Genomic DNA, 18,025 nt, shown 5'->3' on the forward strand with positions numbered 1-18,025 from the left:
AATGGAAAGAGATCCTCTTTCTCTGCATCCTCACCAACATCTGTTGTTGCCTGAGTTGTTAATGTTAGCCATTCTGACACCAAATTATTTTTAAGAATACAGGTGCATTAAAAAGAAAAAGGAAAAAAGAAAAAAATCCCAGAGCAACTGTAAAAGTACCTTAGGACTATGTCTGTTTTATCAGAAGTGCCCAAAAGGTTATTCTAGCAAAAATGATTTGGAGGTGCAGAGGACACTTTCAGTGCCCTGGCCATGTCCCCTTTCCCACCTGTGTGCTCAGGTTTGTTTCAGTGCCCCCCCACCCCCATGACAAGCTTTTAAAGATCACATTTCTTTTATGAACGCGGACAAATTAAGTCGGGCCTGGTCTGGCCACTGATAAAAATCCAAAGGCACTTAGATTTGAACGTACAAGTCTTTATTATTCTGAAAAGCACAACCCAGACATCTCAGCTTTAGCTGCCATTGCCATTTGGTTGGAATGAGAGATGCTCCCTGCTCATGTCAGGGGAGGAAAGAAGAGCTCCTCTGATCAAGGATTGGATAAACCCGGGCCCCTCAGAACACAGCGTCCCTGGGGTGGGACATCGATTTGCAGCTTTCTCTATTAGTTAGACAGCAAGGGAATTTTTATTCTACCTACAGCCTCAAGTTGTGAAGGGTTTTTAGAGGAGGCTCGTGAATGAATGTGAGGGACCTCCCAGTGGGCCCGAATGTGTGTGTTTCTCTCTCAGCGGCTCACATGCATGGGCTCTGAAACACATGGGTTCTTCTGGCCTCCCTGGTGGCCTTTCAGACAGGCGTATCAGCTGAGACGCTTATGCATATTCCATATTCTCTGGTCTTCGCAGATCTTGATTTAGTACACGGGGTGTACCTGCGCGACCTGGGCACAGGTGACTCTGGCACAGCTTGGGAAGCTCCTTGTGTGGAGGAAGAAACAACCCCTTCACACCAAGGTGTCTGTCAGGCCAGATTATACTCAGGTTGGCAATGTGCTCACATCCGGAACTGACTGGGGGAGGGGGCAGTGGAGGGAGGAGCCCCAGGCAGAGAAGCTGGCTGGAAAGCACTAGAAGCTGGGAGACAGAAGACTGAAAGGCAAGTTGGGCCCCCCCCCACACCCCCAATCCATGGCCAAGGTTGAGCAGGCAAGGCCCTGTGGCTCCGGCTTCTTGGCCTTTGCCCCACTCTGAGCCTTCAGGAATCACTGCCCACCAGGTTCAGCAGGGCGTTCTTGTAGTCGCCACTGGTGTCTCCCTGAGGACAGGAGGGACAAGAGAGTCACAGGGGTATCTGTCAGCTGCGGTTATTACTACAAGTCATGGTCTTCCGGAAGAGACCTGGCACATCCCCTGTGGGTTCCCATGACACAGGCCCACGCTATGTCACCCACTTTTTCTTGTTTTCCATTTCAGGCTATTTCTTTGTATCTCCTTTTGATTCTCTTATGAGTAAAGGGGAGCTTAATGTAGAAAATGAATCACAGACACAGTTCTGCTCTGGAGCAAGGAAGGCATTTCGATGGTCCCCTACCCCTGTCAGCTGTCCCAGGACTCTTCCCCATGTCAGGACCTGGGCAAGCCCCACCACTCATTTATTTGACATGACCCATCATTTATTCAACACCTCCTACTGCAGATCAGGGAACCGAGGTTGGAAGTAGGGCCCCCAGGGCCATATACCCATACCCACATACCTAGAGGCAGTGGGGGAGGTGGTGAGAGCCCCGGCTTTGGGTCCACGCAGAACCCAGACCACAGCTCTGTCACTCACTGACCCTGTGGCTGAGGCAAGTCCTGTCTCCACCCTGAGACTCCTGCTCATCTGTCAGCTGACATTGATGCTGATACGAGCGTTGCTAAGATGTGCTGAGGAGTGACTAGCAGGGGAAACGTGGGCTTGCCTGCATAGCAGGTGGCTCACATAGGGGTGCAGCAGCTGTCTCCCAATAGGATAGACCCCACAAGGCCAATGGCTGAACCCCATATGTGTGGTCTACCAGTCCCCCTTAGCTATGAGGCGGGTCCTGATAGGTCTGGCTGGTCCAGGATCTGCACACAGAGCCAGGGAGAACAGGGGAGGGCATATCACCAACTCCCTTTTTATGCAGTTGAGGAAAAGGGGAGGGTGAGGATATAAGTGATAAAGGTGGGCCAGTTCCCCTTTCCTATGCACTACAGCAGTTTATGCCTCATGGGAATCACCGAGTCCTTATTGGTTTAGTCAGCTTTGCTTGTGCAATCATTTGGGCGTGAAATTTTCTTGTAGATTTTTAACCACATTTAAAATTCCTTCCTTCCTTTCGCCCTCCCTCCTGTCCTTCCTCCCTCCCTCCCTCCCTTCCTTCCTCCCCTTCCCTCCCTCCTTTCCTCCCTTCCTTCCTTCCTTCCTTCCTCTTTTACTATTCACAAAACAATTTTTTTAATATAGCATTTTTGTTTCTGTGTTATTTTGCTTTTTTTCAGAAAACTATTCATGGTGTCTATCTTTTTAAATGTGTGGGTATAAAGTTATCCATGTTTTTTTTTAAATTTTTCTATTAATTTCTATACAGAAGTTTTTAATGCTGGTATCACCATTTGGGCATCATTTTTCTTTGATGACAACTACAGAGAGTGGTCTATATTAAAAAGAAAATATTTGGCAATTCCAAGTAAATTTTCGTGACAACAGTAGGCAAAACCTAACGAGGGCGGGCTTTCTTGTATGTCTAGATGGGGGACTAGATCATCGATGATATTTTTCAGGCGCTAATTAGCCTGCTAAGTCTCCATCATGAAGTCTACACACCGGATGCATCAAAGTGATCATTTTCGCTCAGTGTTTTTGTTCTTCTGAAGTCTGCCCGTGGCTCAATCTAACTGTGATGGTGAGAAGGTAGAGACATTTCCCCGATGCCATCGAAACCATGTATGGTTGAAAATTTTCCTAACACTCTCCTGGGACTGGAGGCTGGGAAAGCCATTGCTGCAGGTGACACGTCAGGAGCCAGGGCTGGGTTTTGGGCAGCCCTCCTGTCTTTTGACAACACTGGCTGGAAAGCCAAAAACGAAACAAAGAATAATCCCATGGTCCTTCACCCCCACCTGCCCGCTGGCCCATCCTGAGACATTTTAAAGTAGAAATGTCTTTTTACCATACTGTGAGCTATGTGTTTCTTGGAAAGAGTGGCTGACAACAAATATTTGTAGAATAACTAGAGACTTGACTTGACCCAATGGAGACTTAGGGGTATACTTCTCGAGGTTTGACTTCTGTTCATGAAACTGTCAAGACCTCATTTGCATTAATAACTAGAAGAGCTATTACAAAATTACAGTGGTGTGATTATCACTGCATTTTCTCAGGTCCAGAAGGTTTACTGACCAGCATCTGGTTTGGTAGTGTGCTGGAGCCCATCTGACTTATCTCCTTAAAATCATGCTGCTAGGACTAGATGTGAAGTCTAGATTTGAAAGCTACTGCTGCAATTCCTACCAAACTATATACTGTCATTGACATTCGGACGTGGCTTCCTCCCTCTGAAAGGATTCAGTGTGTCATTTTCAAAGGGATGACCATAGCTCGAACGCAAAGCCAATTCTGGGTGTGATGTACACGCACCTCCATGATCTGGTCTGTGTGCACCTGCCCAAGTCCCCTCCCAGCCCTAGCCACACTCACCCCCTTGCCAATCCCTGTACACACTGCATGGCAATGAATGCTCGAGTGTGACACCCACTGGGAAGGGATGGACACATGTGACTTAGAACTTTGGTCACAGCATCCAGGCCTCCCAGTAATGCCTCCGTTTCAAACTAGTGGTAGAATCAGGAACTCATGGCTTACCATGATCATGCTGCTGAGGGTCTTGCCGTACATCTTCGTGAACTGACACTTGATAAGATTTAAGTCAATTTCACTTCTTGAAACGATGTTTCTTATCAGGGTTCCATCACGCGTCCCTGCTCCCTGGACAAGACGCAGCAATCAACAATCACTGCTGGCCCTTCTGGTCCATCTCTGTGATGAGGGACGCATCTGTGCTTTGGGTGCAGGGGGCTTTACGGGGGAACGGAGATGCAGGAATGAGCCTCTGCTTCATCGGGTGAAGCACTGAGAGGGGTACTTTCGTAGCTCAGGATCTCCATTCCCTCAATCTCTTCTCCCTCACTGGCCCACATATCAACCCCTATTGGGAGCCAAATGTCCCAAAGTACACTGTGTGTTGGCTTTGCCACGTCAGATTCTAGGCACAGAATACTCACCACTACAGGAATACGATGTTTTCCTAGGGTAGCGACATCATGAAGCTTGGCTCAACTGGCCAAGTTACAAGCAGGACCTTCCTGCTTACTTTCATCTTTGACTAGTCTCATGTCAGATGGCCAAGGGAACCCCATGCCCTCTCTCACTTCCTGGCCATAGAACTTAGGACTCTAATTGCAGGTGATACCAACAAGCACAGATCAGAGAAGGTGGCCACTGACTTCAGTCTCAGGGAATCACTTTGAATGTCTATCTTCCAGTTTGGTTCCAGGTGCCGGAAACTTCACCTGATACAAGTGGCTTGGATGTCTGTTTGAATGGCTAGTGCAGCCTCTTGGACAACAGACAAACCCATATTGGCATATCTTGGATGTACGTGAAAGTTGAGTGCCGCGTGTGACAATCTCCCTCTGAACTTCCATTCAAAGGGCGCCTTGACTTCCTGCTCTCTCAAGGAGGTCACATGGTGGGATAAAAAGGACAGGTAGACTGGCTTGGGTTCAAATCAAGGCTCTGCCACTTACCAACTGTGTGACCTTGACCACAAGCCCTACTTTCACCATCTCTAGGATGGCAGCTGTGACACAGGTCTCACAAGATTGTGATAGAAGATGAGTGCAATGAACACCTGCGAAAACACCTGCTCAGATTCACCCTCACGAGGTGTGGATTCCCTTCTCTGGACTCAGTTTGCCCTTTGAGAACTACAGCATTCTGATCACAAGAGGTTGGAATAAGAGAAGACACAGGGTTGAAGACGGTAGTGGCTCTGAACACCTTGGCTTTGTAGTTGGTGCCGAGTAGGGCTGACAATAAAGGGCACAAAAGGCAGAATAGTTACCTTCAAGGCGTAGTAAAGTCGCTCTGCAAAGTAGCTGTGGAGGTTCCGGGTGCATTTCACTGACAAACAAGAAAGCTCTGTTAACACTAGAGGTTGTAGGTGGCATTGTGTACATGTTTATTTATTTACGTCCTGCCTTGGGTCTTAAGGGCCAGCATTATGCAATTCTTGGCCTATTTATTTATGCTTTGCCTTGTTCAAAAACAAGAGGCTTTGCGTTGGGTGGGGCGGGACAGGGAAGGAAGCCTGGGGCACTGGGCACAGGTCCAAAGGCACAGAGCAAGCAGGCAAAGCATGAGGTGTAAATGCACTGGGGTCCACAGGGCTGGCCCTTGGGAGCCTGGCTCTGTCCAGGGAAGCCCCTAGGCTCTTACACTCCAAAGCCAGCTTTGCCAAGAATCCGGCCACTCAGCTCCACAGAAGAGCCATGGTTATAGTGACCACTGCCTCGGAATGTCCACTTTACCTGTCGCTTATCAGTAAGGTCCCTGCATTTGAATTTCCATGTGACATATGGGGCCCAGCCCCAGATCACTAAGGGCATCAGAGAGTGGGCCCCACACTCGCTTTCATAGATGCTGCTGCAGAGACTCGGCATCTGGGTCAGGGAAGTTGGCACTCTAGCCCAGGGCAGCAGAAAGAGTGTGGGCTTTGCTTGAGGTAGGCTGGTGTTCAACAGCCTGCTGATGGCCTGGCATGACTTCATTGTCTGACCTGCCTGCCTTACCCAGTCCTCATCTGCGAGGGGGATGATGGGAGTCTTCAAGGAGAATAGGAAGTGGCCAGCACAGGAGGGAACTGCACACCCTGCTTTTCCCTGTCCGAAGATTTACCAGGAGGTCGTTCAAACTCCATGCAGGGGCTGACTCACTGAGATTGGAGCGGGGGGTATGCTGAGATGCTCCGACATAGACGGGTTTTTATCACAGCGGTCAAAGCCTGCTGGGGAGTGTCAGATGCCCCGGGCCACCCTGCAAGACCCAGGCACACCGTGGAGCTCCCCTGACTGCCCAGCACCGGACGGGGACAGCCTGGTGTGGAGGTGAGTGTCCTAGCCCCGGGGCCCTGACGTTGGCTCCATCATGGCAGGGAGGAGAGGAAAAGTCCCTCTGCCCCTGGGCCTCAGCTCTTTGCTGTGCCACGGTTCCCCTCCCTGTGATCTCAGTTCTGGCCCCCAAGATGTGGTCAAGCTTTAGGGAAGGTTCTCCGTGCTCCCCAGCATCAGCCCATCAATCACTCAGTTTGGACTCCAACTATGCATCATCATTTCTTCGATGAGCAACCAAGGAAGAGACCAGGCTGCTGGCTCAGGTCTAGACAGGTGGCTTTCTTCAGGGCTTCACAGCCAGATCCAGAATATTCCCTGTGTGGCTGTTGGAGGGGAGCACAGGCCCTGGGTCTGACATAATCCTGCAAATGCACACACACATTCACATACTCACTTATTCTCACATGCCTCCTGCTCATACTAACACTCACACTCACACTCACACTCACATAGCACAGGGATTACGTGGGCAGTACCGAGAATAGTCCTTGGTGGGACACGCCACACGGAAGACACGGGGGGTAGAATAATTCCAGTGTCCTGGGCTGAAGGGTACATGTGTGTGGCCTGGAGGTGGCCAGCGGTGGTCCCTTGAAGGTGGACGTAGGGACCCAGTTGCTTGCTATTGCCACCCTGGGCACTGCCCCACTGCCGAGCCCCGTGACTGTGGACACCCGCGTGTCTGAGCACCGAGCCCCATCTCTTACCCACTGTGAGCATGGCCTCCTCCAGGGAGCCGTGGGTCTCACTCTTGATGCTGTCCTCAATGCTCTTGCTGGCGATTTTCTCATATTCCTCAAACACTGTAGAGAGACATCCTCTCTTAAGGGATATGCGGTCTCAGTGTGACACCCCCGGCGTCTCAGATCAGAGACTGCATACCCATGTGCCGCCCCTGACTTCCACCTGTTTACCGGGGAAAGGGTCCCTTTCCCTGGCTCTCACCCCAGGTGCATGACTAGACAAGGATGCACACTGGATAGTCAGCGTGAAGGGAGAGGCTCTGTGGCCAGGACGCCCTGCGCCGCCTTACACTGCCTCCTTCCTTCCCCCGTACCTCTCATCAGGTGCGTGGCACTGCGTGTGCACAGGATGGTGATGAATTTCATCTCGTCAGTCCCGTGAATCTTCTCGCCCGCGGCGTACAGATCCTAGCATTGGGACAGCCGCAACAAGCCAGTGAAGGGGAGCAAGGAGGTGAGGTCCCCCCCCGACCCACCCACCAGGTCGGTTAAAATCCCTTCTGGATACCGGGCCAGAAGCCACTCTGCCAGCTCCCCTGCCTCCCCCTGGGGCTTTGCTCTGCCTCTGGGCATCTCCAAGCACTCTGCCAGCAGGCAGAACTATGGCGATCTGAATGTGCCCAGTGGGTCCTCAGAGGCCTAGAGTCCCCAGGTTGGGCTGTTCCAGGACAGAGCTCCAGTGGACCCCTCCCAAGTCACTCCCCTTCTTGCTTTCTGAGTGTCTCCGACACCCTCACTTTCCTCCTGGGACACCAAGGAGATAAAGGTCTGCAGAGAGCGGGGCTGGGTCCTGGCCTAGCTTAGTGCCAAAGAGAACCCGGATGGGCAGAGGGGCTGAGTGAGGCTTCCAGGCATCAGCCCCAGGAGTCTAGATGGCAGAGGGTGGGGCAGGAGGCCTGCAGGGCAGAAGCAGCTGAGGGTGTATGTAACCTCACCTGTGCATCTTGGACGGCCAGTCCTGGGTCCACAAAGCCGCTCACATCATCCCTGCTGCCCTAGGAACAGAAAAGGTGACGATGTAAGGCAGGCTAGCCCAGCAGAGCAGCTGAGGCAGAGGGGAGAGCTGGGCAGGAGGGGAGGCAGGGCTCTACAGCTTTCTGGCCATGGGCACTTCAGCAGGCCAGTTACCCTGCCCAGGGCCAGGTTTTCTCATCTGTAAAATAAGAGTAGTAAGGGCTGCCTCCGAGGGAGCTGGGGGAATCAGTGAGCTAAGGTAAGCAGAGTGCCTGGCAAGGGCTGTGTGTGTGTGAAGCACCCCGTAGGGGACAGGGCACTTTCCTCCCAGTTCTATGGCGCCCCCATGTGGCTGTCAGGGAGCTGCAGGTGTGAGAATCCTCCAACCATGCAGGGAGGTAGGTACCCAATGAGCCCAGGCTGCTGGGGCTGTACCTCGGCCCTCGCTCCACCCCACCCCAGCAGCTCTGCCCAAGAACTGCTCCCCGGGGCCCAGCTGATGGGGTCCTCCAGGCAAGGGACTCCCAGCAGCCTGGGCTGTGATACCTGCAGGAGGCACACGAGGATCCTCTCCAGGTAGCTGCTGGTGTCTGCCTGGATGTCTTCCTCCAGGCTGGCCCCATAGTCTGCAGGGGAGACAGGACCGTGAGGCACAGACCTGCTTTCCTCCTCCCACCCCCATTCCCCACGCTTCCCCCAGTTAAAGCCTTCTGGTAAGAACGAGTCACGTGGAGTGGACATACTCCCCAGGTGTCTGAATGGCAGAGGTCCCACCTCCTGGTGGTCACTCAGAACGAGGAAGCAACACAGACTGCCAGCCCAGCTCCGATCGCAAAGGTAGGTCAGGCCAGAGAGCCCCTCCAGGGGCTGCCTCCTGAGCTCTGCTTCATGTGCAGTTTGGCAAAGCCAGAGCTTTCAGGCACATTGCCCACTGGGCAGACCACGGGGAGGACATGCTGGCCTCCGTTTGCCTTGCATCCTGCAGACTCCACGATAGCTGGCCTGTGGTCTACACCCCCCATTGCAATGGGGCCCCCGCACGGTCCCCAGGGTCAGCCTGTGTCCAGCCAGGAAGGAGCCAGCCCCATCCAGCATGGACACAGCCTGGGGCCCACCGCACTGCCATGCCCTCAAGGGGCAGAGAGTTTAGGGTGCGTGCCCCTCTCCCCCAGCAGCCCGTGGGCTTCAGGGGGCTTAGAGACCATCAGGCACAGGACTGGGCATACAGTAGGTGCTTAGCACCCATGTGTGGAAAGGCCCAGAAAGGGTCTCTTCCAGCATGGCTCAGTGCACCACTTGTCCCTCATCTCCTGCCAGGCTGCCAAAGCCTGTGGCCATTTCCAAGTGAGCCTCGACCTCAGGCCTCGCACCTTCCCTCACCTTCCTCGTAAGCCTTCATTATCTCCTGCAGCTGGTTCTTGGTCCGAGAAGCCAGGATTTCGATGATGACGCCCTCTTTGGTTCCCAAGCCCTGTGGATAAAAACCTCTGTCTGCTGGAGAGCTCTGCCTGTGCCCTCCTGCTCTGTCCACACCCTCTTAACTAGAGGCAGAACCGGTCACTGCTCTGCCCCCTCCAATGGGGGCCTTCACTGGGGTGGGGGGGTGTTTCTGGAGGAAGTCGCACGTGTTTGTCTCCAGTGGTGGATCCTGTGGGCAGGTGAGGCGATGGGAAAGTTCTGTTTTGGCTCCGCCCTCCACGCTGGTTGGTCTCCAGCCAGGTCACTCCACCTCTCTGAGCCTAAGGCTTCTCTCCTCGGTATAAAAAGCTGCCCGCCCCCGAAGGAGGATTAGAGATAACAGATGTCAAATGCTGGGGCCGCACACCCAGTGAGTGTCCTTTCTATGGAGATGATTCTTCTAGCCGGACCCTGATTCCCTCCTTGATCATCTGCGAGGGCGGAAGGAGAAGTGGGAGTAATAGGAAATCCGAGAGACCAGGCAGAGACTGCAGACGTAGCTCTCTATTTCTTGCACACTTGGTCTGGCGCTGTCCTGAGAAGTGCTGAGTTTGGCTTCTTTGTGGTGGGGGGACGGCAGAGGCCAGCCAGTCTGGGTGTGGGGGCAGTCTGGGCAGCAGGCTGCAGGCTCAGCCGGCCTGGTCGTTTCAAAAGGTGGCTCAAGGGGAGTTCGGAGCTCCCAGTGCCAGGCTCTCTTGGGAAATGTGTCCCAGACAGCGCCCCCACCCAGTCCTCCTAGGTGTTTCTGCCCCTCCCCCACCCCACCTGCTTAGTTACCTTCATGGCATCGTGCAGCTCCTTGGCTTCGTATCTGTATGGTGGGTACATGAGGGCCACGATGAGCCTCTCAAACTTGCCACTCAGCTCCGACTTCAAGGTCTCGGTGAGATCCTAATGCAAGAGAAGGAAGGACAATGTTCTGGGTGTCCTGCCCACCTGAGTGTGGACAGCAGGGTGCCAGCCAGTCCTGGGGGCTCTGGCTGGACTCCCCTGTGGGCTCTGCCACGCGCTGGTGCTGGCTGGGGTTTCTTGGGCCAACCGCTTTGCCTCTCTGAGCATCATCACCCTTACCTGTGAAATGGAGACAGAGATGCTCCTGCTTTATACCATTGCTTAGGGGACTGGCTGAGAGATGTGTGTGGCTCGACTCAGCTCTCAGTGCAGTGCTGGGCCGAAATACACATTTATCATTGCTCATCATCAAATCCCGTCACAGCCCATGGGCACTGAATAGATGCATGATTGAATTAAGGAATCTGTCTCATGTGTGTCTCCTTCTAGGGACACTGGTCTCCAGAAGAAGCCACGAGACCACACCCAGCTGATCTGCACGACACAGCAAAGGACCAAGGACCTTGTCAGACCTGGATTTAAATCCCAACCTTGTTGCCTGTAGGCTCTGGGATCTTGGGTAACTTATTCCACTTCTTAAAACATCAGTTTCCCCTAATGCTGAATGCAGAGAATAATGCCAGTTGTGAAGATTAAGAGAAAGAAATTAAAAAAAAAAAAAGTTAAAAAGGACACTGGTGCCCCCTGGAGTATTTAGACTTCATCATTCACTTTCCTGTGTCAAATCTTCCAACTCATGACATGCGTTGGTGGAGGCTTCCTGCAGCCACAGCTATGTGTGCCTTTGCTCCTGTGTTTGGCTAGTGCCCCAGTGCCTGGCTCTGACCCGGGCTGGTGGAAGGAAAAGGGAGAGAAGAAGGGTCCAGCCTGTGTGCTCCCTGGAGCTCCCTCGAGGCAGAGGGAGGAGGCACGGGGCACAAGAAGCTCCAAGATGAAGGGAGAGTCCTGTGCCATAGAACGGAGCGGAGCTTGGCCTGCACCTCTGTGCGTGGGCAAGAGAAGGGCGTTCCAGGCCGTGGGAACAGGGTGAGCAAGGTACAGAGGCCGGGAAACAGCTCAAGGAGGGGGCTGTGGAGCCAATGTCAAGGAGCTCGGTGAGAGAGACGGGGGTGGAGAGGAGGAGGCGGGCAGGCTGGACTGTAGAATGTCTGACACCAAGCCAGGGGTGTGAGGAGCCATAGGTAGCTTTTCCCAATAAAACGCAGGATGGCTAGTGGAATTCTAACTTCAGATAAGCAGTTAATAATATTTTTGGTGTAAGCGTGCCCTATCCGCCCCATGGTTCTAGAAGCTGGCCTCGAGACAAGGGCCTCACCCAGAACAGAGCTGCCCCCCCCAGGCTGTCTCCTGCCACAGCAGTGCCCGCCCACCCCCACCCCGAGGAAACTGGACTCCCGTCCCACCCTTACCTTGCCAAACTGCGCCTTGAAGGACTTGGCGATCTGTTGCCGCTGTGCGTTGCTTCTCTTTGTGAGCACATCGATGATGGCCTGCTCGTTGGTCCCTGCAGGGGGGCACAGTGTGAGCACCCCCACTGCTCCCAGGGAGGCTGGGGGCTGAGCAGGAAGGAGGGAAGCTGCCTGGTGGCCAAGAAGTGGGCACACACCTCCTAGATAGCTCCAAAACCTGACAATTTCATGGTGTCGATAAGACACGTAGGCCAGAAATCCTTCTGTCCTTTCTCCACCTCCTACCCACACAGTGTTGGGGTGCTGCCTGGGGCCAGTCTCAGGGTGATAGAATCTGAGGACCCTCTGGTCATCTGGTCTGCTCTGGACGTCGCCTGGGGCCTTTAGAGCTTGGACAGTGAGACCTCCCATCCTGTCTTCTCTTGTGCTAATGGCAGTGGGGGGAAATAAGACCGAGGGCCTGGCAAACTGGATCTTAGTCCCATCCCAGCAGCCCGTGGGCAAGCAGCCTCATCTCCCCGAGCATCCCTTTCTTCCTTTGGGAAGTGGAGATGACGGCAGAGATCTCACAGGAAGTAGAGGTCATGAGCATGCTGTCAAGGTTCACCTAGAAACGGCGGTTCCAGGCCCTGGCTGGATTCAGGAATGTGCACACCGGAGACAAGGAAGGAGACCCCCTGTGCCCAGCCCAAGCAGAGGGGGGAAGCTGAGTGTCCCAGTTCAGCCCTACAGAACCTTCAGCTTCATCCCTTCCAAAACTTACAGTGACAGGCGGGTCCAGAGTTCCTGAGGCCATTCTGTGAGAAGCCTCAGACCGAGCTGGGTAAAGTTGCCCACCCAGGGACACGTAGCCACGCACAGCAGATGGCCTCCTCTTCCCGCCCAGGGAGGCGCAACCACCCTTCCCCTTCTCCTGCCTTGGGGGGTGGGGGTGCACGTAGACCAGGGCTGGGGGAGGGGGCCTGTGTGCTTCTCTGGGTGCCGGGAGTCAGTCCCAGACTCCCAGGCTGTCCCCTGACATCCCCTTTGCAGAGCCGTGAGTGCAGCGGTCTTGAGCAGAGCGGGCAGGCGCTCCCGAGGGAAGGCGGAGGACGTCCACTCACCAATCCCCTTCATGGCTTTGTAGAGGGTCTCCGCGTCGGGGTCTGGGTTAAAGTGGGGACTGCCCTTGACGGTAACACCCTCCTGTTCAATCTGTAAAAGAACCCAGGCCTGTTCAAAGTGGGAAGGCAGGGAAGGCAGAGCAGACTGCCAGCCCACCTCGCAGGCTGCCCCTGCAGGGCGAGCACACAGTTCGGCTTCTGCGGGGCACTGGTGGAGGATCTCAGCTTTCGGTGCCAGCGCCAGCCCTGGGGAGTTTGGGGACGCAGACTCGTGAAGGTGGCTGGCACTGTGGCCACTTTCAGAGCCGCGGCCCAGCCTCTGGTGTCGGGAGGAGGGGAGAACCAGAAGGAGGTCCTAGGATGGGGGGCTGGCCTGAGAAAGGAGGAGCAGGGGCTTGGGGGGACCTCCTTCAGAGTCCAGCAATTGTTCTATCGGGATGACAGCGGCAATTAACCACGATGTGCTCCTGCCCACCTGGCTGCCTTCGGAAGAAGCTTACAGTTTCCCTGCCTCAACGTTCTCACCAGACCTGTTCTTGGATCTTTTGTGAGAAGAATCCTGAGGCTGGGGAGGAGGTTTACCTGAGGTGATGGGAGCTTGGGAGGAGAAGGGGGGGGGGGGCTGCAGGGTGTGTGTACAAAGGAACACGAATGGCAGTATATCCTATGATGTGTAGCTTGGGGTTAGATCTCCTGGGGGGTCTCTGACTCAGGCCAGCCGCCCAGGAGTCAGCTGTGTGGGGAAGCTACTATTAAGTGAGGGTTCCCTGAGAGACCACAGCCTGCCTGGCCTGGTTGTGAGGAGTCAGTGGTTCTCCTCTGGGCTCTGTGGGACTGCCAGGTCACCTCCACAGAACCGCTCTTTGGTTAATAGGCTGGCACCACCCAGAACCACAGCTTGTGGGAGGGAGCCACATAACCTCTTCTGCCCCTGCCCCTGCCCTGGGGTGTGGGCTCCGATCAGGCCAGGCCTCTCCCAGCTAGTGCCATCTGAGGGCAGGGAGCAGGCCCCACCCCCCCCCCCCCCCCCAGCTCCCTCCAGCATGGTTGACAGGCAGTGGGAAAGGACAACGCACCCCAAACCACAAGCACAATGAGCAAGCTTCATGGAGTTGAACGCGCTACCTGGAGAGTGGGCAGACAAGGCTGGGAAGAGAGGCATGGTCTGAGCTCAAGCTGCCTCCTTTCTGAGAAGCGGGTACTTAGAAGAAGGTAGAGAGTCAGGGCACCCAGCTGAGCATCCTGACAGCTTAGGGCCTTTGCAAGTCCCCAGGCTCATGGAGGACAGAAGGTTAGGTTTAGAAAGAGCTGCATGGTGCTCTGAAAATTGTGATATAAACAAGATAACCAAAGTACTTGGGCCCTTGACCTGGGCCAAATCTTTAATTCAGGGCTTGCCCGAAGGCTCTTTAGATTTGTGCCCTGTAGAATTTCACAGATGCAAACGAATGATCTTTTTTAAGTATGTATTTGCGGGAAAGGGATCGTAGAGGAGTGAAGGGAGATTGGACATTGGAATCTGAAGAAGACTCAAGATATCCTTCAACGGAAAGGAGTTTAGTCCCATTGTGTTTGGTCTCTCGTGCACTTATACACCTACTTCTTCTATCTTCCCCTCATCCACTCATCTACTTTCCCACCTACCCACCCACCAGCCCACTCATTCATTCATCTATTCATCCATTCTCCATCCATTCAACAGCCACATCCACTCATCCATCCACCCATCCATCCACCCATTTAATCACCACATCCATCCTTCCTTCCTCCCTCCCTCCCTCCTTTCCCTTCCTTCCTTCCTTCCTTCCTTGTCCTGATTAGATACAGGGCAGATTGCCATCTGTGGGGTATATATGAGGATATTCCTTTTCAGTAAGAGGTAAAAAGGCTTTCTATACCCTTTGGTTGAATTTCCAATGTCTGGTAACAAATTTTCCTATCTCATTTCTTAGCACCATGCACAAGAAACATTTCCTTGCTCAAAGTCCATCCAGAAGAGCCTGTGTGGTCCCAGAGGTTGCCCAATTGTGTGCATGAATACATTGTATCCCTTGTTTATGGAGTCTGAGCTGCTGTTACTACCCGTAGCCATTTGATCATCTCCTTTGGGCCAGGCCCTCTGTGCAAGATGCTGTAGGTGTTGTCAGTGCAATGCTGCACAACTCCTTGACTTCTCCAATACTTGCACTAGGTAGGTATGAATGCCCCATTTTACAGGACAGGGAGTTGGGCTCAGAGCACTTGGCAAGGTGGCACAGCTAGTAGGTGGTGGTGTCGGCACTGGTCCCAGAATCTGACTCAGAAGTTGAGCTCTGTGTACTTCCCTCTTTCGATGATGACTATTGATGACTCCACCTTTTTGAGACAGTGAACTTCCCTAGAACCCTTCACTGAAGGAAGCCTTGCCCACAGGGTGTCTGGGGGCTTAAGCTCTGGGTGCCACCCATGAGGGGCTTTCTCCCTGCCCCCAAACTGGCAGTAAATGTGCAGTGACCGAGTCACTGGGGAGCAGCCCATTCAGCAGGTCTGAGGTCAGCTCGGGCGGGGGTGTTAGTCAGCCGCTCCCGGGGGGGTGGTGATTTTGCTGCATTAAGAAGCCTCAGCCTCTCTGCCCACTCCGAGGTTTTAGGGGATAAAAAGTACAATTATCTGGAATCAGACCCTCGGATATAAGCAGGGAGGGATAGAACTCCAGATCTTCCTATCTGAAACACCGCGCTGTTGGAGGAAGAGTCTGTCTGGGCCCCCTGCCTGGAGTGAGCTTGTCCAGACAAGGACATTTTCACCGAAAGGATGACCGCCCTGCCTGAGACTCTATCTGTAAGAGCTCTGTTCAGGGAAGCCGCCACACCTTTACCCTCCCTCGTCATGAGGCTGCTCTGGGAGACAGGACTTCATCTCAGTGAGACAGGCACAGACAGGTGCCCTCTAGCTGATCTTTCACAAGCCACCCCCCACCCCCACCCCCACCCCAGTCCTGGGCCTGGTCTTCCCTGGCAGCTCAAGCTGTCCCAGGTAGGGTCTACCTGCGATCTTGCTGACCCAAACCAGTTCCCCCCACTGGTTTTGGGGTAGCCAAGGTCCACCGTTTGGGCTCTGGAAATGGGTTTCTCAGAGTCTAACCCAGACTCTAGCACTTACTAGCATGGCCACCTTGGGTACCCGCTGAGCCTCCTGTGCCTCAGTTTCTTTATCTGTGGATAAGGACACTGGCATCTACATTGTAGAGGTGGGACGAGGCTCAAGGGAGATACTGAATGTGAGATGCTTAGAGGGATGTCTGGCACATGATAGGTGCTCAGCGAAGGTCATCATTATCCTGCCAGGTTGGCAGGTCCCCGCAAGGAGGCTTCACCCACCTGGGGTTCCTGCCACACTGAGAGCAAGGCCCAGAGCTAGGCTGGATAGGCCAGCAGCTGACAGTGGAAAAGTGCCCAACACCGGGCTCTCCCTGCCACGTCTGCGTCAGGCCAGGCCAGGCCAGGCCAAAACTGGAGGCCACTGTAGCCCCTTGACCTGTCCCAGCTGCTTCGCCGGGGCCCAGACAACTGCCCCACCATTGCCACTAGCTTCCTCTCTGTCCAGGCCTGGTTTGTCTGAACCCAACAACTCCTGGGTTGAGACATTTGTGGCAAAGAGATTTCCTGAAGCGGGATAAGCCTGGGTCACCCACTGCCCCTCACAGACAGCTTGGGGATGGGGGTGGAGAGAGACCTGAATTCTAGCTAGATCCCTGCCTGCTAGCTGTGGGACTGAGCAAGTCACCCAGTGTCTCTGAGACTCAGTTTTCTCATCTGTAAAATGGAAAGAGCAGCCCTGATGTCCTGGGGTGCCTGGGGGTGAAATGCAGGAGTCGTGCCTGGGCACAATGTCACCCGCAGGTGTCATCTGCTTGCCCTCTTTGTCCCCGTCTTGTGTTTTCAACTCCTTTGCATGAGATGGCCTCAGACTCAAAGCCAGGTGAAACACTCCCAAGAATCTGTTAATTCAGCTCGGACGCAGGAGACCTGGGGACAGGCTGTGCTGTCTTCCCCTCCTCAGTCCTCCATGACTCTATAAAGCATGGATTTTAGCCACTCAAGGCCCCTGTGGGCCAGGTCCTCCTGCCCTCTCTTCTCTTTCTTCAATCTTGACGAATAAACACCACTGATCCCCAGAGGACTGCCTGCCTTCCCATGCCCTAAGGTGTAGGCATTGATGGATCCTCCATCAGCCAATTTGATCATGTTGCTCATCATCTCAAGGGTCTTCAGTGGCTCCCCATTACTCTTAAGGTAAAGCCCAAGCCCCGTGGCCTGCCATGCGAGGCCTTTTAGGACCTGCCCTGCCTGCTTCTTTAGGTCTCTCTGCCCCCATTCCTCTCTCCTCTCACCCAGGACCCTCTCTGGAGCCACTTCTCTCCAAAGCCAAGCTGCCCACCCTTCTGGGCTTTTGCGTGTGTGTTCCCTCTGCAAGGAACCATCTGCTTGATTCTCCTCAAACACACGGATGTGCACACATACCACACGCATGCACATATGACTCACACATGATAACCCGTAGCTTCGAGCAGCCTGACCCCTCCCTGCCGGGGCTTGTCCTCTGGGCTTCCCCAGCCTCTCAGTTCCCCTCAGTGCATTTCAGGGTTCCTTTATCTGTCTGCCCCCCGCCCCCCACTACACACACACAACTTCTCTCGTAACTGTGAGTGCCTCTAGGGCTGGGACAGTCTCTTCTCTCTTGCCTCCTCAGTGGGCAGTCTGGTGCATGGCCGGCAGGCAGCGTGATTGTTGACTGAGCTGACTTCTGTCTACCGACACCCTGCAGGCACCCAACCTTCCACCTCTGCTTGCTCCACACTTACCCAGGCTTTCCACCAGGCCATCTTGTTCGCCTCTCGATCGTCTTTCCCCAGGGAGACGAAGTAGGACCGGTCCACCTTCCCTCCACTCCGAGAGGCACAGGACTGGCCCTCCAGAGGAGAGGCTGGGTTGCTTGGGGTTGGGTGTGGTGGTGCAAGCAGGCCCCAGGCCCCACCCTGCGCCGCCCCCGCCCCCCTCCCTTTCCCTCTGGGCTCTGCCTGGCTCTGGGTCCCTCCTGTGGCTCCCAGGCCGCACCCAGGCACCGCCCCGGCCTGCCTGTGGAATTCTGCCACTCGCTGCCAGACGTCTGGGCTGTGGCTGTTACGCAGACTGGAAATTCTGAGTCTCGACCTTTGAAGTCCCCACTTAGCAAACATGGCTGTAGTTTCATACTATCTTTACTAGATCCGATCTATATAAAAAAAAGAAGGAAACCACATCTCCCTTTCTTTTATGGCGCAGTTTCTACGCCATTAACAGGGCAGTGGGGAGCCCAGCAAAGGACATGGGCACTGGCGGCCTCCA

The 18,025-nt window shown here is 54.3% G+C and overlaps 1 protein-coding gene across 1 annotated transcript; it reads right to left on the reverse strand.

The window, feature by feature from the left end:
- Positions 1–396: 396 nt before the first annotated feature.
- On the reverse strand, positions 397–17,630 carry LOC125147921 (annexin A8). The gene is made up of 12 exons (XM_047825396.1): positions 17,503–17,630; positions 12,660–12,750; positions 11,557–11,651; positions 10,073–10,186; positions 9,218–9,308; positions 8,384–8,463; positions 7,819–7,878; positions 7,198–7,291; positions 6,848–6,943; positions 5,093–5,151; positions 3,832–3,954; positions 397–1,260 (listed from the first exon to the last, which is right to left on the reverse strand). The coding sequence occupies exons 1-12, from the start codon at positions 17,521–17,523 to the stop codon at positions 1,201–1,203; spliced, it is 984 nt and encodes a 327-aa protein (XP_047681352.1). The 5' UTR covers positions 17,524–17,630; the 3' UTR covers positions 397–1,200.
- Positions 17,631–18,025: the final 395 nt, after the last annotated feature.

This window comes from Prionailurus viverrinus, chromosome D2, assembly GCF_022837055.1.
Source record: "Prionailurus viverrinus isolate Anna chromosome D2, UM_Priviv_1.0, whole genome shotgun sequence".
Lineage (NCBI taxonomy): Eukaryota > Metazoa > Chordata > Mammalia > Carnivora > Felidae > Prionailurus > Prionailurus viverrinus.

Coding starts and splice junctions, on each gene's coding strand:
- LOC125147921 (XM_047825396.1), bottom strand. CDS start 17,523: ATGGCCTGGTGGAAAGCCTGG. Junction 10,187..11,556: donor TCAAGGCGCAGTTTGGCAAG/GTAAGGGTGGGA, acceptor CTCTTGCATTAG/GATCTCACCGAGACCTTGAA. Junction 7,292..7,818: donor TGGCCGTCCAAGATGCACAG/GTGAGGTTACAT, acceptor TCCCAATGCTAG/GATCTGTACGCCGCGGGCGA.